Raw genomic sequence first — 26,613 nt, forward strand, 5'->3', positions numbered from 1 at the left:
GCGCTCGCGACACCTTGCCACGCCCGGCTTCGATGATGCTCCGTTTTATAGAGGATGACGATGTTGAGCAGGCAGCGATGGGTGCACGCTCGTGCACTTGGCCCAAACCGGGATAGCGGCTTCCCCAGACTTTGCCAGCTTCAACCGCCTTGAACAGTCCAGCTTGCAGCAACTTCCTGAGCAGCAAAGCAACCCAATCCAAGGAGCCATCGGGATACCTCCAGAGCTGTAGCGCCTATATATACAGCGGATAATCCCTGCGTGAAGCGCAAATCCGTCACCTTAGGCACGGAAGACGTTGCTGTCAGCCTTGACCGATAGTCAGACGTTCGCGCACTATGACGGTCAAACCCCGAAAGTTCACCCCAGAGTCAGTAATTCTCAGCACTTGACATGTACAGGACACTTACAGTTCAGGGTGATGCTGCAGGCTCCCAGACGGTCACCTGCTACACCAAGCCCGGATGGAAAGCTGGCCGTCTTCACGCAGTCAACTTACTCTTTCGAAACTCACTCCAAAACAAACGAAATCAGCGTTTTGGACATCATTAACGGACAGACATTGACGATCAGCAAGGACAGCAAGGCCAGTGAACCAAAGTGGCTTGGCGATGGATACGAGCTGGTATGGCTCAAGGAGTGCGACAACGGCAATACCTCGCTAGTCATTTGCGATGCCGGTCAACCTGGTAAGCCCTACACGGCAGGCACAGTTCCTGGTCCCGTATCGAACCTGAAGTTGTGTGTCATCAAGCCTGGAATGGTTGCAGTTGCTGTCGCTGGTCAAGCCAACCCTGATGGTAGTCTGCACAGTCCGAAGGATGACCAAAAGTCTCACTCATCTGCTCGTGTTTACGACTCCTTGTTTGTCCGTCACTGGGATAAGTATGTGACAGCACAACAGAACTCGATTTTTACTGGACTGCTCCAGAAATCGATACCCAAAGTCACCTCCCGGACTGGCCGTTATAACCTTTTAGGCTTCCAAAATGCACTTGTCGGCACCAAATTGGAGAGTCCAGTCCCTCCTTTCGGGGGCACGGATCACTTCGACATTGGCAGAAAGGGGCTTACTTTCGTTGCGAAAGATCCTGATGTCGATCCTGCCACCCACACCAAATGCAATCTGTATTTTATTCCAAAAGAAGACTTGATGGACATGAGCAACCCCGAGCCCATCCGCTTTGATGTGCCAGGGCTGGAAGGGGCTGCCTCTTCACCAGTGTTCTCCCCAGATGGCTCGAACATTGCCTTTCTGAAGATGAAGACGGATGGCTACGAAAGTGATCGAAACCGCATCGTGCTGGTTCATGACTTTGCAAATGCTGACTTCAGATGCTCTGAAGCAATGGCTCCAAGTGATCCCGAAAAAGCTTGGGACCGATCGCCCAGCGCTGTCATGTGGACTGTAGATGGCAAGTCGTTGCTTTTGCAAGCCGAGGACACAGGCGCAGGCTGCCTGTTCAAGCTGGACCTAACGAATCCACCTCTGCCCGGCTGGAAGCCGACGCAATTGACTTTTGGTGGTTACATTACTGACGTCGCTCCAGCTTCGGACAGTAGCCCCTTGCTGTTTGTCTCTGGAAACACTCTCGTGGACAATAGCGTATACACCATCGTCGACCCCACCAGCCCCGAGAAGGCTCAGGTCGTGTCGTCTTTAATGGAAGGCGGCTCCATGTTTGGACTTTCGCCCTCACAAGTCTCAAGCCTGTGGTGGAAAGGTGCCAATGATCATCCAGTACATGCTCTGATGATGCGCCCTTCTTTCTTCAAAGCCGGCGAAAAGTATCCTCTGGCTTACCTCATACACGGTGGCCCACAAGGAGCCTGGAACGATCAGTGGAGCACGAGATGGAACCCCGCTGTCTTCGCAGAACAAGGCTATATCGTTGTTTGCCCGAATCCCACTGGTTCCACGGGCTACGGACAGTCCTTCACTGATGCAATTCGGAACCAATGGGGCGGCTTACCATATGAAGACCTGGTGAGAGGTTTCGAGTACATCGAATCTGATCTCAACTTCGTTGACACCTCTCGAGCGGTTGCCCTTGGTGCGTCATATGGAGGATATATGATGAATTGGATCCAGGGGCACGACCTTGCCAAGAAATTCAAGGCGCTTGTGTGTCACGACGGTGTCTTTAGCATGACGGCTCAACTGGCTTCTGACGAACAGTACTTCCCTATCCATGACCTCGGTGGGCCGATTTGGAAGCGGCAGGAGATGTATGACAAGTGGGATCCCAGCCGCCATACCGGAAACTGGGATACGCCTATGCTTGTGATTCACAATGAACTCGACTATCGCTTGACCATTGCTGAGGGCCTTGCAGCCTTCAATGTGCTGCAGATAAGGGGTGTCGAGTCAAGGTTCTTGTCATTCCCAGATGAGAACCACTGGGTCCTGAAGCACGAAAATTCGAGAGTCTGGCATCATCAGGTCCTCAATTGGATCAACAAGTTTGTTGGCCTCCCAAAGTTGCTAGACAAGGATGGCAAGGATGGCAGTGAGTATTGTCGCCAGTCCCGCAGATTCGGCTCAGCCAACGTACCCGCCTTGAACCTCGACTGAGCGGCAATGGGAGTCTGAATGTGATCTCATTACCACATGACCTCTATCAATTACAGCTTTGGCTTGGAGGGGAATTCTAAAATGGTGTTACAGCTCTGCTCCGCTCACTCTCAGCTGCTCAAGCTACTCTTCACAACGCCTGCTAGCTGAGCTTTGTCGACCGGTTTTCCATCCAGGGGCCCACCAGATCGCAGGAGCTCTTTCATGACTCTGCCTTGATTTTTTCCATCTTCGCCGAGCTTCTCCACAGTAGCTTTGACTGCTGCTTCGAGCTCCTCCAACGACAGTAATGCTATGCTGCCAGCATACTCATCCAGTATGGCGATCTCCTGCTCCTGCTTCTCCTTCAGATCAGGGCGTTTTGCCTCCTCAGCCTCCTTCGCCGCATTCTGCGACGCAGACTTCCTCTTTTTAAGCATAGCAAGTACTTGTAAATCAGTCTTGATGGGATTCGCACCACTAGCCATCTGGGTCGTTTCGGAAATGATGCCGCGCAGTACATTCGACCTACCTTGCCCTTAGCTTTTTCCCTCTCGATCGCATATGCATGATCTCTCAGTGTCCTACCTTGCTTTGTCTTTGGCACGCATAGCGGCCATCAGGTCCTTCTTAATTTGCGCTAGCAGAGGAGGTGCGGCGTCCGTAGACGAATAGCGCAGCGAGCTTAGACCGTAGCGGCGGAGACATGTGGTGCAGGTGGATGAGCGGAGCGCTCGAGACGCGTAGAGTGCTGATGATGCCATTGTAGCTCCAGCAGGAAGGCTAGGTCACGGGTGGATGGATGTGTTGATACATGAGTGGTGAGGAAAGCATTGACCGCAGTCGCTATACATAAAAAGCTTGGCAGTCGCGATCCGCAGCGCGTCCTGCGGAGCTGTACCCAAAACTTTTGGACAAGTCGCAAACAGACCTTCCATCTCATCTGGTGTTGCCCATCTGCTCGCCAGAAGTCGCGAACACAGCTGGTGAAGCGTGATGATACCCTCAAAATTAGAGCTTCAGTTTCAGTGTTGATGCACATGGACTGAGTTCAAACAACGAAGATCACGATACTCTGGCAGCGCCAAACATGGCGGCAGACATCTATGCCACGCCGATGCGCCCTGTCCCTGGCATCTTCCCTAAGACGCCCGCGCTCCCGAACCAAATGCCACAGCCGATTTTCCAGAGACCGATCCCAGAGCTCCAGCGAACACCCTCCGCGAATCCTCCTGCCGCTCCAACAACACAGCAGCAACCTGAGGCTCTAAAGCCAGAACAAAGAGCCGCAAAATACATCAATGAGGCGTTGAACGATGAAGCGCAGTTTGCTGATATTGATGCGTATCTACCACCTGGACCCTCTTCGGAGTATGAGGTGCAGACATCCACAACATGGGCACCATTCCAAAAAGCGCGGGTTTATCAGATTCCAGATCAGGTGTTCGAGCAATACAATCACTCGAATCTGACCACTTTGATGGGCCTGTTCGCGGAGTTGAGACACGCGTGGGTCTCGATCGATAACGGGCTCTATCTTTGGGACTATACCGCCAACAACCCGGAGTTGTTTGGCTTTGAGGACCAGCCACATAGTATTACTGCCGTCGAGCTGGCAGTACCAAAACCGGGCGTTTTTCTTGACACTGTCAGAAACATGATTGTGCTAGCGACAACGTCAGAGATCTCGTTACTAGGCCTGATTACAGAAATGGTTGCTGGAGCGCCACAGCTGTCCGTCATCAAGACGGGTATGTCTGTGTCAGTAAGAGGCATGGATGTGTCCGTGATTGCCCACTCGAAGACAACAGGCAGAATCTTCTTTGGCGGCACCACGGACAATGATTTATACGAGCTGGTATACCAGCAGCAAGACGGCTGGTTCCGAGGCAAGTGCAACAAGATCTGCCATACACGAACTACGGTGCAGACCTTGACAATGTCCCTACCAGCCCTTGGGTCACGCCCCTCAGAGTATGTCGAACAGATCATCGTTGATGATAGCCGGAGTCTTGTGTACACGCTCTCCTCAAAATCCAATATCAGGGTCTTCTTCATGAAATCTGATGGCAGTTTGACGCTATGCATCACCAAGTCGGCCAGTGACCTCTACTCGAAGGTCTCACACTTAGTCACCCCAAACGAATCGCTCAATCCTCGGATCGCAATTGTCGCAATCTCTGCGATCCCTCAACAAGAGGCAGCACGATATTCTTTGGTAGCAACTACTGCCACGGGATATCGGATCTACTGCAGCACTACTAGCTCAGGTTTCTGGGGTTCCCAAAATCCCGGTGGACCAGCCAGTATGGAGCCTCAACACGTCAGAATACCGCCTTCAACACCAGCAGTGTTTGTCTCTAATACCGTCCGCGCTCATTCCGGCTCACAGCAAGCCAACAACATGCATGCACCAGTCAATACCCTCATCCAGACACGCCTGGCTAAGAGATTCCCACCGGGATACTTCTTCTGCTTTACGACGAAAGATCAAAATGCTCCAACCGATTCCCTCTTTATTTGCGCGCCAGATGCTGGCCGAGTAATCAGACCAGCCGAGATGGGGCAGCTAAGCAAATCCGCCGAATCGGCCGTGTGGATCCAGCTGGGTAGCAAGGCCGAAGACATCGGCGCTTCGACACCGTATATCGCGCCCTCGACAACTCCGAGAGGCTTCGGTAATGATCTTGCCGTGCAATTCGACCAGCCCATACCGGAGATCGCCATCCTCACAAACACTGGTATCCATGTCATCAAACGGAGAAGACTTGTTGATATCTTCGCTGGACTGGTACGGCAGGGCGGTGGGACTGAAGGCTTCCAGAACGATATCAATTATCTCATGAGAACGTACGGCCGCACAGAGACACTTGCAACTGCCCTTGCCGTGGCATGCGGACAGGGAGAAGAGGTAACTTCGGAGAGCAGATCCACTCGCATTCTCGATCCAGACGTGCTAGAAGTGGCACGCAAAACATTCATTGACCACGGAGGTAAGGCCAGTCTCAATCAAAATATGGTTGCGGATCGGAATATGCCTCTAATTGACGCTGTTCGCCCGTCACCACGACATGCTGCAATCACCCTCTACCTTTCGCGCCTACTACGGTCAACCTGGAGGAGTGTTATAGCCAAGGAGAAGAAAGAGAAGGATAAGTACGTGGTTGAGCCTGCTGTTAAGATCGAAAAACTTAGATCAGTACAAGAAGATCTTTCCGCCCTACAGAGATTTTTCAATGCCAACAAGAGCTTCATCAAAGGACTGAGTGGGCCTGATGATCTGCCGCAGGCCGGTACACGGGATGACGAGATCGCTATGCAGGGCGAGCACAGAGCGCTACACGCGGTAGTCAAGTTCGTTGCCAACACTATCGAGGGCATCTCATTCGTGCAGGTCTTGTTCGAAGAGCGTGTCGAAGACATTGTTCCACTGCTACCAGAAGCGTCCCGCCCAGAGCTCTTCAAGCTCACCTATGAGGAGCTCTTCAGCACCAAGATGGGCTTCGACCTTGCGAAAGAGCTTGTGAAGGCCATCGTCAACCGGAACATTGCTAAGGGCTCCAATGTCGAGACGATTGCGGAATCGTTACGGCGACGCTGTGGCAACTTTTGCAGTGCTGATGACGTTGTTATCTTCAAAGCCCAGGAACTGCTGAAGCGCGCTGCGGAACAGGGCGCCAATGCTGAGACTGCACGAAACCTGCTCAACGATAGCTTGAGATTATTTGAAGAGGTAGCCCATAGCCTCCCAAGGGACTACCTCAAGGCAGCTGTGAAACAGTACATCGAGCTGAGGTTTTTCGCCGGAGCAATCCAACTTATTCTCAAGGTCGCGAATGAAATGGACAAGGCCAATGATGCCCACTCATGGATGCTGGATGGTCGGCCTGAGGGCGATCCAAGGAAAGAGAAGTTCGAGAAGCGACAGAAGTGTTACACTTTGGTTCACGATGTTATCGTCTCGGTTGACAAGAGCATTGAGAAGGAGCCGACGTTCCTCGACGGACGACCGACCCTTCCTGCCATCCGCCGGAATGAGGCATACGATGTCATCGCTATGTCGAATGACGAGCTCTTCTTGACGGACCTTTACGACTGGTATCTATCAAACGGCTGGGCTGATCGCGTGCTTAGCACTGAATCCCCATTCATCATCAAGTATCTGGAGCGCAAGTCTGCCGAAGACATCGTCTACGCTGACCTGCTTTGGCGCTACTACGGCCAGACCAACCAATATCAGAAGGCCGCCACTGTGCAGCTTCAACTGGCCCAGTCTGGCTTCCAGCTTCCTCTCGATCGTCGAATTGAATATCTTTCGCGAGCTCGTGCCAATGCCTCTACGTACACGCAAGGTGGAAACCGCAAGACCAAGCAAAAGCTTCTCCAGGACATCTCGGAACTACTCGACATTGCCAATATCCAGGATGAAGTTCTTCAGCGACTACGAGATGAGACTCGTCTCGACGAGAATGCGAGGGCTGAAGTGCTAGAACAAGTTGATGGCCCGATTCTGGACATCTCAACCCTCTTCAACAAATTTGCCGACGCTGGTGGCTACTACGATATCTGTCTCCAGATATACATGGTGGCAGATCACCGCGATCCCAGCACCATTAAGGGCACGTGGCAACAGCTGTTAGACACGACACATGAAAGAACCGTCAGCAATGGCTCACCGCAGCCCTTCGAGGCCATCGCAGAGGAGGTCCGCAGCCTCGGCGCCCGCCTACGCCTCTCAGAAGCCACCTTTCCCGTTCCATTTCTGCTCCCGACTCTCCTCGGTTACAGCTACACCGCTCAACGTGACGTCGCGCCGGAACATTGGGTCACCGATATCTTCCTGGGTCTCGGCGTAGCCCACGAGCAGCTCTTCGATACGCTGGAGCAGATGTTTTATACGGAGGAGCGGCCATTCCTCGGTAAAGCGAAGGGCGAGGTGATCAGGGAGGCGCTGTATGTCGCAGGCAAATGGTGGAGTGAGAGCACGCGGACCGGCCTAGGTGGCGCGTTTGGAGGCGATGAGGGTTGCGGGAGGGTGCTGGAGTTCCTGGAAGCTGCGATTGCTGTGGGAGCGAGGCAGGGCTTTGACAGAGATATCTTGGATGCGGCAAAGAGCGTGAGAGCGAGGGTAACAGAATTCGTAGAATGAGGATGGGTGGTGATGGTTTTGAGGTTCGCTAGCGCTGGCATTGGCAGGGCAGTTGGTGCTCTTCTCTGGCTATCGGGAGAATGGAAATCAGTGGACGATATCTGTCGCTGTGTATGACATGTTTTCTTTTTATACGATTATGTAGAAGACCGACGAAAAGAGTCAGGAGGCGAATAACTTGTTGACGATGTTCCCAACACCCGACTTTCTGTCGGCTGGTTCGAAAGTGGGCGACAGTAGGTACCCCTTGTCAACACATGTGTCTGCATTTCGCAGACTGATAGAGTTGCTTGGCAAAGGGAACGCCCCCGGATTGTGCGTAGGGAGGAACTTCCTGGAGTAATCGATGATGGGGTAGGAGCATCCATGGCTACAGTAGAAGAGGATCAACCATGCCAATCAAGATTCCACAACTCTGTTCCCAAAAGGCCCGCACCTTCAGCAAGATCGTCAAATGGGAACATGAGAGGCATGGCTGCAAAGTCGGTTTCGGTGCCGGCATCAGCAACTATCGGGCTCGGTTGGGGTTGATTGCGTTCCGTTGGTGATCCAGCGGGGCCATGCAGACGGATTCGACTATTCGCATCGCGGAGTGCCCTAGGGCTGGTCCTGGTAGCTTGAGGTTGGACGGCCGATTCCCACGGCTCGTCGCCCTGCTCAGAAGAAGAAGTGCTGAGGAGGCGTTCGAGCAGATGCCGAGTCCAGATGACGATGGGCCAAGCGTCCTCAAAGTCGGCCAGGACGCGCATGGAGAAGCGTGCTCGGCTCTCTGCCAGGGTTTTGATGTGTGCTTCGCCTTTGCGGATGTGGATTATATTCACCAAGATCGACGCAAAGATCGCGGGGAAGGTCATGAATGGAGCGCGGGCCAGCAGGCCAGATGCTAGCAAGTCCTCCAGGAGTCTGTTGACGTTTCCGGCAGCAGTGAACGTCGTTGAACTGTCGTCTTCGTCCGAGAGCATTCGGTGAAAGACGATCTGATAGTCGCAGTGGTAGAGGTGCAGCATTGAGGGCCAGAATCCCTTGTCAGCTGAAATAGCAGAGCATGAGATGGGGCATTGCGAGCTGAGGGTCTGTTTGAAATCATGAAGCTTGCGATAATGACTTGCACGTTCAGCGGAGCGGTCGTCGGGTAAGAATTTGGCGAACAAACATCCAGCAACGCGTTGCGCTAACTCTGCAAGGTAAATGAGGTATATTGTCGACTCGTTCGGCCTGGACCCGTCGTCGTCGTCAAAATCCGCATGCGATAGCGGCCCGACATCGCAGAAGGAGGGATGGATATGGGGAGGTCGGCCAAAGACCGCTGCGTGGTGAATGTCGTTGATGTATAGCACCCACCAGATCCTCCTCCAGAGCGTTCGACGATGAGGCTGTAGGCATGCATACGATTTGCTTCGATGCATCCCTAGCGACTGTGCCAATCCAGATGCAATACCGAGCCAGTGCCAAGTGTCCTTAGGGTCCATGGGTCCTCCCCACCAGTGCGACAAGAGTATGGCAGCTTGAACGTTTGCCAGGCCATCTGACTCGCAGTCTGCATCGTAGAGGGCTTTTGCACGCCGATAGAAAGTCGTGCTGGCCATGTATCGCGTGCCGAAACCAAGTGCATCAATGGTACTGCTGCTGCAGTGAAGTGTGCCGATGAAGTAGACAGCATTGGCAACCAACGGTGACAGACCTGCCCCGGACTCATGCAAGGTGATTAAGTCATGACGTTGAAATATCGGTAGATGCGTGTACGAGTATGTAAAATAGCTCTGCACGAGATCTGTACCCAGACGACGCCCTAGAGAATTGAAGGCTCCTTGTGTCTTCAAAAGCTGTTGATTCGAGTAGTGCAGCCGCCACAAGGCTTCCCGCGTGGGTTGTCCAAGCCGCTCGAGCATGTACAGCTGTAGATGGTCGCCCCAGAGTCGAGTCTGCGGAGTACTGCGAAAGGGGTCGCCAACTTCGTCAATGACATATTTCATGTTTGACGAATCTCCCATGTAGACTACGCGCTCCTCGGCACTCCCGGGGTCACGATAGACGTTGAACTCCGGTAGTGAAGGGCTGACGTAGCGGCGCACAGATCTCGTGGTCGTAGGCGACAGGCCCTCCGCTGTTGCCGGCGTACTGCCAGGGTCTTGTGCTATGTCAACTTCTGCCACTGGTGAACCCGGTGACTCTTTGGGTTGACGTTTGGTACCATGGCGCTTGTGCCTACGAGAAGCGACTCAGCTGCAACTCGATGCTCGTTCGGAGGATTGACTTACTTCCCTCGTCGAGAGTCAATCAATTCACATGGCGTGTTTGCCGCACGACAGTTTGAGCATGTCGTACCATTGGGAGGCCGGTCACATCTCACGCGCCTAGCATGGCAGGTCTTGCATGCTACCCTAGCCCGCGCAGAAGCCTGAAGCATGACGAACTGAAGCAGGTCATATTCATCCGACCTCCGATCATATGTACAAGGGGTTTGTGGGAGCAAGCTCATCAAATAGCTACTCATCGCCCGTCGAAGAAGTTTGGCTACGGTGGCGCAGAGATACTTCAAGGTTCGACCTTGTGGGCCGCCGGATCGCTGCCTGCATCTACTTGACGCGTCGAAGACTCTGCAAGCCAGCACTAGGCTGCTCATTTAGACAATGCCTGTGTCAAGATGGTCTGAGATCTATCACAAAGAAATACTGCAACTTGTGAACAGTTGAAGGCTGTGCTGGTGTCCGCATATACTCTTTCACTGCCAAGTCAGAAGCATCGCAACAGGTAGAAGCGGTAAAATATTGGACGCATATGTAAGTTAGAAGCGACCCCTGAACTTGATCTCCAGTGCCCTTAGCGGCAGATATAACAGGCTTGAACTCGCTGCACCCAACTCCCAAGCCAAGTCCCCGGTGTGTACCGCGATCGGTCCCACGTACCAAGCAGTTGCCATTGAAGGGACAATCACTCCCCAAGGAGCAACTGTGGAGAAGATTGCTGGTATACCAGACGGTAGTGCGGCATGATCGTTCCAGATGGCAGGGTCGAAGCTTTGCGGATCGGCTTTGCGGAAGACAAACCACTCGACCAGAAAAACGCTCACTGTCGGGCCCGTCATGTAGCCGGCGATGCTGACCAGCGTGCTCAATGCGGGCAGAAATGACCTTGATGCTGCAATCCCGATCCCAACCATAGCACCCGCTGCCACAATGAGGATGATGATACGGGGAATCCGTCTCAACCACGGAATCACTGCCACGGTGAAGAGAGAGATGCTGTACATGTCTCGTGCGGAGGTCGTGACAATGGAGAAGCCAAGTATAACGAGACAGAAGCGACCAAAGTTGCCAACTCGGGACACCAAGATCTCACCAAGCACACCTCCAAGGCTGCCCTGCCCATAAGCCGCGGACCAGGCAGGCACAATGGGGATGGCGCCACCCAGGGCGGCACCCAGGATCATCATCAGCGTAAATGGGACGTACAGACCAAGCAGGCAGTAGCCGACCAGTCTGAGTTTGGGCGCGTGAGCGGGCATGTAGCAAGTGTAATCGCCGATGATGGTTCCCCAAGTCGCCATGTTTGCAGCGCAGATTGAAATCGTGGCCAAGAAGGGCGCTGCTCCCGAGGATGCTGCTGGTGCTTGGTTCTGTAATTGGCTAGCAGCCGAGCCAACGAGCACAAGCAGGCAGATGATGTTAGGGATCCAAATCCACTGGCAGACAAAGTGAATAGCGCTGTAGCCGATGAAACCGATGACAAGCGCAACAGCCATGATGATGCCGATGGCTCCCTCCACGGGGAGTGTGCCAGGTCTGACGGCGGACAAGCACTCTGCTCCGCCTACTGCGGCAAGAATGCCGAAGATACCAATCTCGAGGATGACGATAAGCGAGATGAGGGCATTTGGATATTTCCTGTAGACCCTGTCAGTAAGGGCTGGCGCCGTATGTACCATGACTGACGCACCCAAACACGTATCGAAACTGCACGGACTGGCGCATGCCCAGTTGTGGTGCCATGGTCAAGATGTAGAGTGTTGGAAGGATGAAAAGGAGCTGCATGGTCGTAATCATGATGGCCGCATCCCTGAAAGACAGGCCGAAGATGAGGGTTGGTGTCGTTCCAATGCTGAGACTACGCGGTGTCAATGCTGAGTACCGCCAGGCGAGGAGATACTTACGGAAGAATCGAAAAGAAGGACCCGCCGAACAGGGTCATGACATTGTAGTACCGGGTGTGAGTCCGTCGCTCTGGCGGCACAGGCTCAAGGCTGCGTAGCTCAACGCCCGCCTGGGTGAGCTTCCGGATAGCATGCGTGAGAGAGCGAGGGGTCACAAAGTCCTCAATGATGCCCTCCTCAACCTTCGGCGGGGTGTTGACACTGGGAGCTGGCGACTCGACATCGTTGTAAGGGGTCTTGAGGTCATCCATAGCTCGACAAGATACCGAGTGTTGGACTGCATCTCCAGGTGGGTTCTTGCTCGATTCTCATATACCTGGTCTCCACAGCCATTTCATTTAGCGGCCACGCATCAACCTGATAAGGGAATGCGGGGACCGTGGTCTGGATTTCCATCGCTGACTGTTGAATGGCTGCAGTTTGCCTATCAAGGAAGTCTTGGGGAGATGATTAGGTTTCCAAGACGCCGACTTGATAAAGCCGACTTGATTCTTCAAGGCACTGAACATCGTCCACCAATTGGCAGCGATTAGTCACCGGACAGGGCTTGAAGTTTATATGCGCCTGATTGCCCGGGCTAGAGCATCCAGAGAGTCTTCTTCCGACCGCACTCGGTTCATAACTCGAGCAACGGCAGGGCTCTCAGTTCCGATACTGCACGGGCCGCGCGACGACCACTCCCGAGCTCGTTCAAACGACGACGGTATCTTGATGAAGGATACTGCAACGCGGCAGGAGCCACCAAGTTCTGCTATTCACATGGGGTTCAATGAACTTAGCATTGAAACCAAGAGGCTCAGGAACAGGGCTGACGCGAAGAGTACTGGAGATGTGCGGAACACAGTTATCGGTACCAACACCTGAAAGCACAGGGGGATGCACGAGCAAGAAACCAAGACATAGAAGACGCTCTAGGACTTCAGGCAGTTGCTGCTTCGAAAGCAGGGGTAATATTACCAGTAAGGCTAAAGATTTATTTGCCAACGTATCTACTTCGGCACGGCTTGAATGAGATCCTCAATCTCCTCGCATACCCGCTGTGGGATCTCGAGGTCCGGGAAATGTGTTTCGCCCTTGAGATCTGTATAGGAGAACCAAGGGTTGTCCTTGCGCATATCTTCGTGCAGCTTGCGGTATTCTGGCGAGCCCAAGGGATGTGAGAAGATGTGTCGTATTGGCTGAGGGTCCCGGATCTTCTTCATGCGCTCCATGGGTGATCCGTGGGCTTTATATGCCCCCTCGATAACTCGACACGATAGCGACCACATTGGGTACCCATAGGAGCCCATGCTGTAGGTGAAATGGTCTTTGACTGCCTGGTTGTTACTCTGGGCCAGCCAGTGGTCGAAAAGGCCCCTTCTCGCCGCTCGCCAGGTGGTCTTGGACTGCATGGCCTGGAGACCAGAAACGAATTCCGGTGGGGGAGGCGTCATGATCTGGTCTATCATCAAGAGACACAGGACCCGTTCTTTTCCCAACCTGTCTGCAATCTCCAGCGCCGGCCAGCCTCCATGAGAATGAGACACCAGATAGAATTTGTCCACATCCAGTGCTTTCAGCAATCCCAGCGTGTCGCTAACTTGCTCCTCAACCCCAAAGTCTTCGACATAGTCGCGATTGATAGAATGACCTCGCCAATTGAGCCGGATGACCCAGTACTTCTCCGCCAAGTACGGTAGCATCCCATCGTACAGCCGCATATCATGGGCCCATCCTGTCAGGAGCACAATGGGCGGGCCTTCTGCAGCACCGCACTCATCGTAACATATCTCGACTCCGTTGATCGTCTTGGTCAGATACATCTGTGGCGTTTTGCTGGGAGAAAAAACTTGTTGGTCTTATCGCAATGTCTATACGGATTAGATCTCAAAGAAAGGGCTAGGCATATGAAATAGCTCACAACCGCGGTGCCAGAATCGAGGCTGGGACAGAGGCTGTCTCCCCGCCCTCATCCGAGTACCCCACCTAGCACCTCACTGTGGCCAGGTCCATACATGGCAATCTCCAATCGGTAATGGCACCCGCCGCAGTAGTAATGGGCGATCTGAAGCCTATCCATATCGCCGACTTGGCCTGCCACCTCACGACCTATGCAATGCACCAAGCACAATTGCCGACAACTGTGTCAACTTGGCTCAGCGATTGCGACTCGCCTTGATAAGACTCAAGTGCGTTCGGTGATCCCTTGCCTCGAAATCACGAAAGCCCACGCCATTTCCCTAATGGCCTCCATCGACTCGCCAATCATTATCATCGGTGCCGGCCTCGTAGGCCTGACCTTGGCACAAGGCCTCAAGAAGGCTGGATTCAAGTTCGAGATCTACGACAGGGACAACAGTCTGCACGAACGTCCAGCAGGATGGGGCATTACCATGCACTGGGCACTACCAGCCCTGGCGTCCTGCTTACCACCACAGATATTCGAAACACTGCTATCCATTCAAGTTGATCCGGTCGAAGGCGGCAAAGGTAGCAGCGGTCCGTCATGTTCGTGAGCCTCTTACTGATGTCTCATCCAGAGAACGATTACTACCAGTTCCTCGACTTTGAGACCGGGGCAGTAAAGTTCGCCATTCCATCCTCACAGCATTACCGCCTGAACCGTAAACTGTTCCGCGAGCTCCTCTGTACCGACATCCCTGTACAGTGGAACAAGCGGGTCAAGGACTTCACCAGCACCCCCAACGGCGTGACTGTCAACTTCTCCGACGGCACCACCGCCTCCGGCAGCATGCTCCTCGCCGTCGACGGCAAGAACAGCCGGGTGAAACGCCAGCTCGTCGGCGATGAGGCCTCACGCCTCTCACCCTTACCCGTCGCCTTCAACGGTCTCACCCTGCGACTATCCCCCGACCAAATGGCGCCCTTCCGCGCCATCCACCCCGTCCTCTGGCAAGGCTGCCACCCCAAATCCGGCTTCTTCGTCTTCTTCTCCATGCTCAGCACGCCCGCCTCGAACGGCAGCGCCACCACCTCCTCCCCCTACTACGAAGGCCAATTCAACATGTCCTGGCTGACCTCACGCCACGGCCCCACCCCCTCCACCCCCTCCGCCCAACTCGCCGCCATCAAACGCGCCGCCACCAGCGACACGGGCTTCTTCCCCACCCTCCGCGACGCCATCCTCGCCATTCCAGACGACACGCCCGCGCTCGAGATCAAGCTCGAAGACTGGCCGACGCAGCCGTGGCTCTCGGGCGCGCACTCGCGGGTCAGCCTCGTCGGTGACGCCGCCCACACCATGACCATGTACCGCGGCGAGGCGGCCAACCACGGCATCTACGACGCCGTCAAGCTGGTGTGGGAGCTGACACGGTGGCGGGCCGGCGAACAGAGTCTGGAGCAGGGGCTGCAGCAGTACCAGGACGAGGTGGTGCAGCGGACGCACGAGGCGGTCTTGTTGAGTCGCGAGGCGTGCTTGGAGTGTCATGACATTGACTCGTTGAGTGAGGAGAGCGCCGTGTTCAGGGTGGCGGGCTTCAACGCGGCGGTTACGGAGGAGAGACCGACTTTCGATATCGCTGGTGATGGGAGTGGTGGTGTGGTCGACGGGGAGGGATTGGAGCGATTGCATGGCGAGCGGAACATGGAGGGGCCGGCGAGAGAGGCTGTTGCGGTGTAGACGTGCTTCCGCCTCTTGTGACCACCATAACCCAGTGCTTTTGTAATTCTCGAGAACGTCCAGACGTGGGAACGCTTCTCTATTTATATAAACACGAAGTTCCTCGGTGAGCTTGCTCTCCGCTCCGAAGGCCTCGCGTTGTACCTTCCTCAATCCTGCCGATGCCCTGGTCGGTGCTACCAGACTCACACGTACGGCAGGCCCCCGCTACGCCCACTCACACCCCTTCCCCGCGAACCCAAAAGCCGCAGCAGCCGTGGTTTCTCCGGACCGTGGATCAGAAATTGATGTAGACTCTGCCTTCCCAAGCCCGAAGCGACCCCTTCCCGTCACCCACCAGACGCACCGTACCGACCAACAACCGCACCTCTTCTTCCGCGCACTGCAACGCCATCGCAGCAGAAGGACACTTCTGGGCCTCGTTTGAAAAGTTGAGCACCACCAGCGCCTTCCTCCTTTGGCCGCTGTCAACGTCGCCCTTCTGAGCCGGGCTCTCTTTGAGATAAGCAAACACGTCCTCGTCCTCCGGTTCCAGGAGCTGAAAGCGGCCAAAGACGAAGAGGTCCACATACTCCTTCCTCAAGCGCAAGACGCTGCGGTAGAATCGAAGGACACTGTCTTCTGTATCCTCCTGCGCGCTCACGTTGACAACGTCCAGTGTCCAGTCATTGACGCGCATCCAAGGCTCGGCCGTCGAGAACCCCGCGAAAGGGCCGGCGTCCCACTGCATCGGCGTCCTAGCGTGGTCTCGCGCCAGGGTGCGCAGCCCGTCCATCGTCTTCCTGACCCTGTCTTCGTCACCGCTCTTCAGCGCCTCGTTGTAGAAACCCCTGCTCTCCACATCCTTGTAGTCCTCGATGCCCCGGTTGCGCGGCATATTGACCATCCCGATCTCCTGGCCTTGGTACAGGAACAGTGTCCCGCTCAACGTCGCCTGCCACAGCGCCAGCATCTTCGCGCTGGCCTGCCATTGCTGCGCGGTGTCGGTGCAGCCAAAGCGGCTGACGGCCCGACCGTTGTCGTGGTTCTCCATGAAGACCGTCGTCCAGGCATCAGTGCCATCAATGAAGGTCTGCCACTTCTCCGTGAGGCCCTTCAGCGTGCTGAGTGAGAACGGGCGGTAGATGTACTTGTCGCCGAAGCCGCCGCCGGTGCCGAGGCGGATGAGGTCGAATTGGAAACACATGCTCATCTGCGGGTCGCTGGCCTGGACGTATGGGATGACGTCCGCGGTCTCGGGACAGTTGGACAGCTCGCCTACACTAACGGCGCTGTAAGGGCCAAGGACTTCTTTGTGCATCTCTCGGAGATATTCGTGGATGTTAGGGCCGTTGCACCACATTTCGGGTGCGGCTTGCCACGGGCTGCTGGGGTCGGTGACTGAGGCATCAACGAAGCGGGTGTCTTTGCTGTACTTGTTGACGGTGTCGATGCGGAAGCCGTCGACGCCGCGCTCGAGCCAGAATCTCATGGTTTCATCGTACACGGCGCGACGAACGTCGGGGTTGTCCCAATTCAGGTCTGGCTGGCAGGGCGCGTACAGATGAAGATAGTACTCCTGCGTGTGCTCGTCCCATGTCCACGTGCCCCCAGCAAAGTAGCTGCGCCAATTCGTGGGTGGTAGTCGCTCGCCTTGGTCTGTGTAGCGGGCGGGACGCCAGATATACCAGTCTCGCTTTGACGAGTCTCTGCTAGATCTGGATGTTTGAAACCAGGGATGTTGGTCACTTGTGTGGTTGACGACAAGGTCGAGAATGAGTTTCAGGCCAAGAGCGTGGCAGGCTTCGGTGAGACGATCAACATCATCGACGGTGCCATAAGGTTGATATATTGCTTGGTAGTCCGATACATCGTAGCCCATGTCTACTTGGGGCGAGTCGAAGCACGGCGAGAGCCAGATGCAGTCAACACCGAGGCGGTGGAGGTAGGGCAATTTGGAAATGACCCCTAGAATGTCACCCCAGCCATCGCCGTTCGAGTCCGCAAAGGACGCCGGGTACACTTGGTAAAATGTTGCTGTTTTCCACCATGGCTCGGCGCCAAAAAAACTGGTGTGCTTTGGGTCGTAGATCATATTGGGCGACAGCTGCGCCGGTCGGGTCTGAAAAGGAAGACAAGAGAGAACCGACAGACGAGCCTAGAGGACTTCAAGTTCGAAGATGTGCCAATTTGCTCAGAAGGACTATCTGGTATACTAGTCTCCAAACCCAAGCAGTCGTCCGCGAGCTTTTAGCCGAGATACAGAGCGCGAAGATCCGCTAAGATGAGCCAAATGTTAGGTCTGGGTGTACTGGCGGCCTCCCACCCGATGTCTCCTCCAAGGCAGTTGTAGCTGCGGGGCGTGTGTGTTAGGAAGTGGTTGATAGAAGCTCCGTCTGGGGAGGGTATAGGGGGCGAAAACTCCGACCATCTCCGCCCAACTCCGACACCCCTGCGTCTTTTGATGACGGGGGCTCCACTCAATGGCACGCTTCTCTCCGGGTTTGCCATGCCAATGACAGTATAGTGTCGTGCTCAGGACGCCTGTGGTCTTGCCTCTAGTCCGCATGCAAGACAGCTTGACTTTGGGCATTGCATCGAGCAGAATCGGTATTAGATGCAAAGAGCTTCACGCTGGTCAATGGCAGCAAACAGTAGTCCGAGGTTCTGTTCCGTGACTGTCGCTCGTTGCTTCTTGAGAGTGCTTGAGTCGGGTGGAGCTGATCAGAAAACCATCGGGTTTCTAACGGCAGTCTCCAGGAATCAAAGTAGACGAATAAGCGAGGTGGTACCACAAGCCCGCCGATCCCCACAATCCCCAAGGATACGAGCGTCAAACCGAACTCCATCTCCACCCACCATGTGGAAATCCCTTAGACTCTTCTATAGACCTGTTCGGTTCCGATGGTTGTTGCGAAATTTGGTGGTCCAGTCCTATAAATGTCGGGGCTTCTTTCGCAAACGAAACTTTGACTCTCTCGATTCACGATCGTACCACTGTCTCTACTGCCATCGATTCGGGGCCGATCCTCTCTCAATCCCCACGAATCCACGCAAGATGGCTGACGAGGGAGCAAAGTTTGACACGAAACACGCCGAGGCCCCTGTCCAACATGAAGAGGCACTCATCAGCGACGCGAAACATGCCGCCAATAGGGAACAGAGCATGACGCTCCTGCAGGCCATCAAGACGTACCCCAAGGCCATCGGCTGGTCTGCCCTACTCTCCTCAACCTTGATCATGGAGGGGTACGACCTGGCTTTGCTGGGATCTCTCTATGCCAGCCCGATTTTCAATCAAAAGTTCGGCGCTTTCAATCCCGAGAATGATGAGTGGAATGTCAGTGCGCCTTGGCAGTCGGGCTTAAGCAACGGCGCTCGTGCTGGAGAGATCATTGGGTTGATCATCGCAGGCTGGACAGCCGACAGATTTGGGTAAGTCATCAGGGAGGGACCAGGAACATTCGACCCTGGCGCATGCAAGGTCGAGATGCCCTTTCATGTGGTCTCTTCTTCTCTTTATGCAAATTCTCGTCCGCTAACGGCTTCAAGGTACAAGGTGACTACCATTGGTTCCTTGGTTTTAATGGTTGCCTTCATTTTTGTGCTCTTCTTTGCGCCAAATGTGCAAGTCCTTGTGGTCGGCGAGGTTCTCTGCGGAATCCCGTGGGGAGCCTTTCAGAGCGTTACTCCAGCGTATGCAAGCGAGGTCGCCCCCGTCGTGCTGAGACCGTATCTCACAACGTGGATCAACATGTGCTGGGTGATTGGCCAATTCTTCGCGGCTGCCGTCAATCGCGGTTCAATCGATCGAGACGATCAGTGGGCGTACAAGATCCCATTCGGTGTACAATGTAAGTGTGATGGCACATCTCCACCACAAGACATTTGCTGACGATGTAGGGGTGTGGCCGCTGCCAATTCTTGCAGGTGTTTTGTTGGCGCCTGAATCGCCGTGGTGGTAAGTGTATTTCCATGAACATGAGCCAGGAAAATGAATTCTTCTTTGTATCTGTGGAGGCTTTTCGGGCATGCTTGAGCGCTGTCCGCTGCCCTGAGCCACCCTCTTTGAGATTCTGACGCGTTTCGCAGGTACGTTCGCCATAACCAACGGGCGGAAGCGAAAAAGTCGCTCCTGCGACTCACCTCTCGCAATCAGCCGGACTTCAACCCGGATGAGACTATCGCTATGATTGAGCACACCAACGAAATGGAGAAGTCGATCTCGGAAGGTGTTCGGTTCAGAGACTGCTTTCAAGGCACCGACTTGCGCCGTACCGAGGTTGTCGTGGGCATTTGGCTGGTTCAAACCCTTGGTGGCCAGAATCTGATGGGCTACTTCGCATACTTCATGACGCAAGCGGGATTAGACCCCAAGAACTCTTTCAACCTCTCCATGGGACAATACGCACTCGGCATAGTTGGCACGGCGGGATCCTGGTTCCTAATGTCAAAGGTCGGAAGGAGAACGATCCATCTCAGTGGTCTCTGTTGCCAATTCCTGTTGCTGGTAATCGTCGGTTCGGTGAGCTTTGCTGGTGGAGATGGCGCCCTGTGGTCGATCGGCGCGCTGCTGGTGCTCTTCACCTTTGTCTGTGAGTCCTTGAATATGCCCTGTTGCCCGGGAAACAACTAACATGACACCCTAGATGATTTCACCGTTGGGCCCGTCACTTATTCACTCGTGTCAGAGCTCTCGTCAACTCGGTTGAAGGCTAAGACCATCGTGCTCGCCAGGGCCGGGTACAACGCAAGCAACATTGCTGTGAATGTGCTAACCAACTTTCAGCTTTCCAGTGCTCAATCTGGCTGGGACTGGGGCGCTCGGGCAGCATGGTTCTGGGCGGGCTCTTGCTTGGTCTCCTGCATATGGGTGTACTTCCGTCTGCCAGAACCTAAAGGTCGGACTTACGCAGAACTCGACCTTCTGTTTGAGCATGGCGTGCCAGCGAGAAAATTTGCGACCACCCAGATCGATCCTTACTCGAATACTCTGGATCTCAACAGGAAACTGTCCATCGGTACGAATACCGAAGAACGGCTGCAACACGTGACGAAGGAGGCAGTCGTCTGAGACCAGATTGTCTACTATCGTCTCCAAACAGGCCCATCTTGAGATGTCCTGTGGTTAGTTGGGCTCGGCCGAGGGGCTGTTACGTGGTAAGGTTTGATGGATGTGTTTAGATAACAATGACCCGTACGTTTTGCCTCCCATGAGCGTTGCAATGAGTTGCTGTAGGTAGCGAAGACTCTCTTCAGGAGTGATACCGGTTGCTTGGCGATCAGGTCCCGACAAAGGGACTCGCGCCAGCACGTCGACCATTGCACACGAAACATCAAAGATCTTTTCCGTCAAGCCGACGCCGTGCATTTTCATGCTCTCGATTGGTAGATCACGCGTCGACATTGTGAGTTCTTTGGCAACTTCAAGCGGATACTGATAGGTCATGCTCTTTGACAGAGCATCTTCGGCGAGATGACCAAGCCGAAGCCGAAGCTGCCAAAGGATGATACGCAACCATAATTGGGTTACTCGAAGGTTTGCCTTCTGCTCACTCCGGAAAATCACCGTGTGATCGATCGCAAGGTTGATGGCGGTCTCAACGTGGTCCAGAAAAGTAGGGACGTTCGCTAGGTGATGTTCTTCCTGGTTAAGCGCGGCAATGAAAGATGTGCTGAGTGGTCGGAAAAGTTCGGCGAGGTTACGAAACCCGGCGAGTTCGGAGTCTTGATCAAGAGCAGGCGAAGCCGCGGTCAGCTGCAAGGTCACTGGTTTTCGGTATCTCACAGCGTGACTTCGCTCGGATACCAACAGAATCCAGAACAGTCTGTCTGATAGCACGTGTTGTAGACTGTGTTGCGCAGCCGCATTCACATCTAAAAGCAGATAGAGTGTAGTTGCTTCGCGGAGAAAGTAGAATGCGAGGGAGTGGTGAGATAGCGCCGACTCGCAGGAGTATATGAAGAACGACGCCAGAACCTGCGATAGCGGAATTGAAGAAGGACGTTTCTGTATATGATTGCGTGTCGTCTGTGCCTCAGATAGCAGGATCCTCCCATACGCCGCATTGTTTTCGGACACAACGTGCGGGAAGAGACAACCATTGGGATCTTCAGCTGCAGGAGTGTGTCAGCTTGGTTTGAATTCTCAGGGGAGGGAATGTCCGAAAAATGTCTGTGGTTATTGGGAGGTTCCGAGGGATGGTACAATCCTCGAAGCCTTACAGAATGGATCTCTGAGGTCAGAAGGGTTGCGCATAAGTCAAGAGCCTTCGACCCTCGAGTGAATCGGGGTTACCTACTAAGGAAGGTTAGCATTGCACCATGAGTCTCGGAGAGAAGAGCATATCAGCGACAGGAACTGCGAGAGGCGTTAAGAGGGCTTGTATGCATGGCAACCATGTCAATGACATCTTGCGTGGCATGACTGGTGCTCGGGACCACTGACCACACTAGAATTAAATCTGCACATACGGCTGCCAGAAGGCACCAAGCCGAGTCACTTTCTGGTTCAGAGCTTGCAGCGGTCGCCTTCAAGAAGGCGAAATAATCGCTAGTGAGAAGTGGAACAGTGGAATAGAGTCGCTCCAAGAATTTGATCTCACAATACTCGACCACATCAGCTGGCAGGAGGGCGAGGTTTCTTTGGTCCTTGAAGCTCAAGCGCGGAAAGCTATGAAAGTCTTGAGGGCTAGTGGCGGGAAAGTCCACGAAGGGAGCTGTATTTGCGAACGGAGATGTGAAGACGACCGGCGGGTCGTGGGCGTTGGCACTTGTCCCATCAGAGCAGTCGATACCTGCCCTTTCACACCGCCTGCAAGGCCGATAGCTGCTACAGGCCTTTTGGAGACGTCTGCAGCGATCACATGCCTTTGAGACCTGTGCACGTTTGGCACGTTGACCTCTTGCAATCTGCTCTGCCATTTGGGAAGAAGTGTGATAACTGTCAGTGACCCATGACTTGCTGAGGTAGGGTGTCCGTGAGCTGCTCCAAGTCGCGATCATCAGTCATACTAAACATCCAGCTGCTCGCGCATCTGCTGTTCTTGCTCACTGCTGCGTCTCGAAAACATCGCAAGGTAGGAAAGAATAACACTCAACCTCACGAGCCCAGCATTGGTTGTAGGGGCTCCACCTGTCTGAGGCCTTGGAAAGACGGGCAGACGCCTAGAGATCCTCGTGTCATAAAGCACACGTGGATCACATATGGTGGTAGGACTCCATTTCGTCTGAGCTGTTAGATGCCGTGTAGCCAAGATGTTGCGAAGAAGTAGCAAAGCTGCAGTGTTGGGTTCCTACCAGATGTTGATTAGAGGGCTTCGGCAGAGCTTCCCAAAGCGTCAATTCTCAGCAGACACCTGGTCCCCTATCTCGGTCGTCCTCATGAACACCACACACCAGACGGGGCACACACGGTAGGGAACTGAACAGCAGCGAGCGCAAGATTCCTGGGGCATTGCAAGATCGCAACCATAACATGGCACCCCAACCTTCTGGCACACAGCGAACTCTGAACAACGTTTATCTGGTCTTCTTCGCAATACATATTCCGGTGATACTATGTACGGATCCCATCTTTTTATTTTCCCCGGATTGAGGGAAATGATTAACCTTGCTTCGCCAGTCGTCGACCTGGTTCGCTTTTATCCAGAGGGAGCCGCTCCGAGCATCAGCCTCACGATACAAGACTACTACGTCAACAACTTTCACGATAAGTTCTTTTCCGACGAAGCACCATCATGGTTCACAGCATACCTCGTTCTTGAAGCCGTATATCATCTGCCCGTCAGCGCATGGATGCTCAATGCTCTCCTTGAAGGTACGCTCCGCTACCATACTTAGTGTGTTGCTCACCGGAAAACACAGACCACCCTCAACTGCCGCTGCAACTCTTGATCTTCGCTATGCAGACAGCTTTGACGACCTTCACTTGCCTGGTGGAAATGTTAAGCTGGCCAGACTATTCAATCGAAGAACAATTGAAGCTATGCAGCCTATATGTTCCCTACCTCGCGCTCGGTATGCTGTCCCTCCGCTCCAAGCTGTCGCTAACAACAGAACAGCCGTCGTCATGGGCATTGACTCTTCCCTGAGGTTGAAGAGGATCATCGAAGCCAAGGCCAAAGCGAACTGAGCATCTTCGCCAAGGCACACAACACCTTCAGGTATGCCAGCAGTCTCTCCAGACGTGCATCTGATGCCTCGACGGATCTGCACGGTTCGGGCCGTGGTGCAGGGGCAGACCGCAACGTCTGTAAGGGCCAATCTGCAAGAAAGTCTGCAGGAATGCCCAAACGACTGTGCAGACTCGTCTCTGGAGTCATGTAGACCGAGGTAGACGCAGACCGGCACCAGTAGTGTATCAGACTATGTTTGGGCCGTTGAAGCGCAGTCTGAGTCTACAAAGGTGGATGCAAGTGTGGTCGACATTTTTCTGCACTGCTGCCCAACAAAGTCGATAGGTGGAGATCTGGGAGGTGCAGTACACGCCAACCCACCGGAGGAACCAAAGGATAGTGCCCAATGGCTTCTAGAATCCTTTTCTCGTGATCCATAATGTCTGCGTGGTCTTTCATGCCTGCAAATTTTGACACACAAAGTCCTCAATCAGTCATCAACCGGAGTACTGATCTTCGAGTGGGCAGGTAAGCAGGCAGACACCGAAATTGTGGCACAGAGGGGAGCGGACGTGCAAATGACCGAGTGACACAACAAACAAGATCAGAAATTAGAAAACCAGGCCACGAAGCCAGGTAGCACAGTCCCCCAGAAAGGTAGTGTGACAGGGATCGTGTAATGGGCCGCCAGCACAAAGGGGAATCTGAAACCCAGATGGTGGGTGCCATGTTAGACGGCGGGCGTTGAACAGTAGAAGAGTTGGTGGCTGGGTTGGGCTGCAACCCCACGTCATGGCCAGCGCTTGTGTCGTCTTCGCCCTGCTGATGTCCTACCAAGTACATAGTCTGTCTCCCCGTCTCAAGCGCGATCAATTTATACTCGTGTGCTCATTGTAGTAGATCATCTCAAAACCACCATCGCAGTCGCACTTCCTATTTAACAGCTCTCGTGTGGAAATCGGCCTTGTTCTCACGGCTATACGCCCCACCTGACGCAACTCCATCACCGCTCATATTGATCCCGCCACTGCTCGCTTTTATCACTTCTTTTACCTCACTGGTACTGGCCCAAATTTGCAGTCGCTAGACTTTTGAAGCATGTCGAGATATCGGCCTGAGTACCGAAGTTCTGGGGACTTGCCATACCGCGAGGCCCCTACCGCTCGATGGGATCGAGATTCATTCGCTCGCGCTGAGCGAGATCGATATGGTCCACCCATAATCGAGCAGCGACCTCCCTACGCCGAACCATATTCTCCTCCTCGTCGGTCCGCTCCCGTATACGAGGAGGAGCGCTACTACGAAAGTGACCGTTATGGCCCTGGAGGTCGGCAAGAGCGTCGCTATTACGAAGATGACTACTACCGAGACGATCCGCGAGCCGCCGGAGGCGCCATGATCCCTTTCAGACCCGAAAGACCCGCCAGACCCGAACCGCCTGCTCCCGTGGCCCCTCCTCGATTGCTTCGCCGTCAGTCCAGCCTAGACTTCTACGACCGCAGAGGCCCCCGCCGCTACGACTACGATGACCATGGACCGCCACCTCCAAGGGGGCCTCCGAGAAGAGGGGGCTATGAGGTTGAGCAGCGGCAATATGACGATGTTCAAGTTCAAGACCCTTATGCTTATGGAGACGATGGATTTCGAGAGTACAGAGAACGCGAATGGGTTCGCAAGAGAAGGAATAGCAGTGGTGGCCGATCTCGCTCTCGTTCGCGTCCTCGCAGTGAATTCGTCGAATCTACAAAGGAAGAAGAAAAACCGTACCCACGACGCGGGAAAACCAGGATGCCCAAGCGACTCGTCCATACTAAAGTACTATATGATCTCGGCTATCCCTACTACGAAGAGGTAAGTAATACCTTCATGAGAAAGCTTGGTGCGCTGACGAGAGCAGGATGAGAAGACTATCTTGATAGAGAAAGCTCTGGGACCTGATAACATCGATGAGGTGTTTACCATGTCCAAGGAGTATTTTGCGCGCGAGAGTAAGTCGCGGCCAGCGTCAGGCTTATCAGGAGACACAGTACTGACTATTGAAGCCCATACGACGCGTTTGATAGAAGCCCCACCCGCAGAGACTGTCAGAGAAGTCAAGATCGAAAAGGACTTCAAAGAGATCGATGACGTAAGGACGTTGCCTTTGGAAGAGGCACCAAGATCTGTGCGAGATTGGGACGCTCTCTCGGTTCGATCGGGTGCCAAGTCTGCCAGATCCCGCTCAAGACGGCGCTCGCGAAGGGGTTCTTCGCCAGGTGAGACAGTCAAGCAGGAGATCATCGAGAAGAAAGAGAAGATCATAGAGAGAGAGGTGTCCCCGGCACGGACTCACCGAAGTCACAAGCACCGAGATTTCTCGCCTACAGCCACAAGCAGAAGCGGCAGCGAGGTCTTCGTGGAGAAGAAAATCATACGCGAGGAAGACGATTTCGACGAGTCGAATTCGGTTCATGTCGGGCCGCTTGCTCTTGTGGTTGATCGGCATCCAGACCGCAGCGACCGAGACATCAAAGAAGAGATTAGGCGACTCGAAGCCGAAAGGAAAGCCCTACGCCGTGAGCGCCGCTACGAGCGGGAGGGTGGTGAGCTTATCAAAATCGAACGGGTACGCGAGCGATCACCTTCGCCCGTGGGTGAGGTTATTGTTGCGGACCGCCGAGGCGATGAAATACTCGAAGTCAGAAAGGACAAAAGAGGTAGGATGTCGCTGGTGCGCTAGTTTGAAGCAAATGTCCTGATAAAATGTCCACAGTTCGCTCGGCCTCCAGGCCAGCTGCACCAACGCCCGGTCTTATCAAGGCTATGATGGCTACTCTGACTTGAGGCTGTCAATCGTCGGGCATGCGCCGGTAACAGACCAATATGAGTTGGAAACAAGGATCCTTGTTTCCCACTATATGGGGTATCCGTTTGCGGAAGATTACTCACCAGGTTTGGGGAAGAGGATGAGACATATGCCGAAAGTGTTCGGGTGTGTGGAAAGATGTGCTTTACGCCTACTAGACGGGCATCCGGGAACGAATTTCCTTTCTATGGCTTGGA

The 26,613-nt window shown here is 54.1% G+C and overlaps 12 protein-coding genes across 12 annotated transcripts; 6 read left to right on the plus strand and 6 right to left on the minus strand.

Moving 5' to 3' along the window:
* Window positions 1–421: 421 nt before the first annotated feature.
* On the plus strand, window positions 422–2,575 carry HMPREF1541_01801 (uncharacterized protein; the record flags this gene model as incomplete). The annotated part of the gene is made up of 1 exon (XM_008716158.1): window positions 422–2,575. One exon carries the CDS (start codon window positions 422–424, stop codon window positions 2,573–2,575), a length of 2,154 nt encoding a protein of 717 aa, XP_008714380.1.
* Window positions 2,576–2,685: 110 nt separating this feature from the next.
* HMPREF1541_01802 (uncharacterized protein) lies at window positions 2,686–3,318 on the minus strand (the record flags this gene model as incomplete). Its single annotated transcript, XM_008716159.1, has 2 exons — window positions 2,686–3,082; window positions 3,143–3,318. The coding sequence occupies 2 exons, from the start codon at window positions 3,316–3,318 to the stop codon at window positions 2,686–2,688; spliced, it is 573 nt and encodes a 190-aa protein (XP_008714381.1).
* A 326-nt stretch (window positions 3,319–3,644) lies between these two features.
* Window positions 3,645–7,703, plus strand: HMPREF1541_01803 (uncharacterized protein; the record flags this gene model as incomplete). Its single annotated transcript, XM_008716160.1, has 1 exon — window positions 3,645–7,703. One exon carries the CDS (start codon window positions 3,645–3,647, stop codon window positions 7,701–7,703), a length of 4,059 nt encoding a protein of 1,352 aa, XP_008714382.1.
* Window positions 7,704–8,089: 386 nt separating this feature from the next.
* HMPREF1541_01804 (uncharacterized protein) lies at window positions 8,090–9,676 on the minus strand (the record flags this gene model as incomplete). Its single annotated transcript, XM_008716161.1, has 1 exon — window positions 8,090–9,676. The coding sequence occupies one exon, from the start codon at window positions 9,674–9,676 to the stop codon at window positions 8,090–8,092; it is 1,587 nt and encodes a 528-aa protein (XP_008714383.1).
* Window positions 9,677–10,488: 812 nt separating this feature from the next.
* HMPREF1541_01805 (uncharacterized protein) lies at window positions 10,489–12,104 on the minus strand (the record flags this gene model as incomplete). The annotated part of the gene is made up of 3 exons (XM_008716162.1): window positions 10,489–11,587; window positions 11,640–11,807; window positions 11,854–12,104. The coding sequence occupies 3 exons, from the start codon at window positions 12,102–12,104 to the stop codon at window positions 10,489–10,491; spliced, it is 1,518 nt and encodes a 505-aa protein (XP_008714384.1).
* Window positions 12,105–12,842: 738 nt separating this feature from the next.
* On the minus strand, window positions 12,843–13,655 carry HMPREF1541_01806 (uncharacterized protein; the record flags this gene model as incomplete). The annotated part of the gene is made up of 1 exon (XM_008716163.1): window positions 12,843–13,655. One exon carries the CDS (start codon window positions 13,653–13,655, stop codon window positions 12,843–12,845), a length of 813 nt encoding a protein of 270 aa, XP_008714385.1.
* Window positions 13,656–14,075: 420 nt separating this feature from the next.
* On the plus strand, window positions 14,076–15,475 carry HMPREF1541_01807 (uncharacterized protein; the record flags this gene model as incomplete). Its single annotated transcript, XM_008716164.1, has 2 exons — window positions 14,076–14,322; window positions 14,373–15,475. 2 exons carry the CDS (start codon window positions 14,076–14,078, stop codon window positions 15,473–15,475), a joined length of 1,350 nt encoding a protein of 449 aa, XP_008714386.1.
* Window positions 15,476–15,752: 277 nt separating this feature from the next.
* Window positions 15,753–17,549, minus strand: HMPREF1541_01808 (uncharacterized protein; the record flags this gene model as incomplete). The annotated part of the gene is made up of 1 exon (XM_008716165.1): window positions 15,753–17,549. The coding sequence occupies one exon, from the start codon at window positions 17,547–17,549 to the stop codon at window positions 15,753–15,755; it is 1,797 nt and encodes a 598-aa protein (XP_008714387.1).
* Window positions 17,550–18,512: 963 nt separating this feature from the next.
* Window positions 18,513–20,528, plus strand: HMPREF1541_01809 (uncharacterized protein; the record flags this gene model as incomplete). Its single annotated transcript, XM_008716166.1, has 5 exons — window positions 18,513–18,889; window positions 19,007–19,308; window positions 19,358–19,415; window positions 19,547–20,049; window positions 20,104–20,528. 5 exons carry the CDS (start codon window positions 18,513–18,515, stop codon window positions 20,526–20,528), a joined length of 1,665 nt encoding a protein of 554 aa, XP_008714388.1.
* A 54-nt stretch (window positions 20,529–20,582) lies between these two features.
* On the minus strand, window positions 20,583–21,713 carry HMPREF1541_01810 (uncharacterized protein; the record flags this gene model as incomplete). Its single annotated transcript, XM_008716167.1, has 2 exons — window positions 20,583–21,571; window positions 21,680–21,713. The coding sequence occupies 2 exons, from the start codon at window positions 21,711–21,713 to the stop codon at window positions 20,583–20,585; spliced, it is 1,023 nt and encodes a 340-aa protein (XP_008714389.1).
* A 1,218-nt stretch (window positions 21,714–22,931) lies between these two features.
* HMPREF1541_01811 (uncharacterized protein) lies at window positions 22,932–23,588 on the plus strand (the record flags this gene model as incomplete). Its single annotated transcript, XM_008716168.1, has 4 exons — window positions 22,932–23,016; window positions 23,079–23,273; window positions 23,321–23,473; window positions 23,518–23,588. The coding sequence occupies 4 exons, from the start codon at window positions 22,932–22,934 to the stop codon at window positions 23,586–23,588; spliced, it is 504 nt and encodes a 167-aa protein (XP_008714390.1).
* Window positions 23,589–24,669: 1,081 nt separating this feature from the next.
* On the plus strand, window positions 24,670–26,290 carry HMPREF1541_01812 (uncharacterized protein; the record flags this gene model as incomplete). The annotated part of the gene is made up of 3 exons (XM_008716169.1): window positions 24,670–25,422; window positions 25,469–25,559; window positions 25,614–26,290. The coding sequence occupies 3 exons, from the start codon at window positions 24,670–24,672 to the stop codon at window positions 26,288–26,290; spliced, it is 1,521 nt and encodes a 506-aa protein (XP_008714391.1).
* Window positions 26,291–26,613: the final 323 nt, after the last annotated feature.

This window comes from Cyphellophora europaea (assembly GCF_000365145.1).
Source record: "Cyphellophora europaea CBS 101466 unplaced genomic scaffold supercont1.2, whole genome shotgun sequence".
Lineage (NCBI taxonomy): Eukaryota > Fungi > Ascomycota > Eurotiomycetes > Chaetothyriales > Cyphellophoraceae > Cyphellophora > Cyphellophora europaea.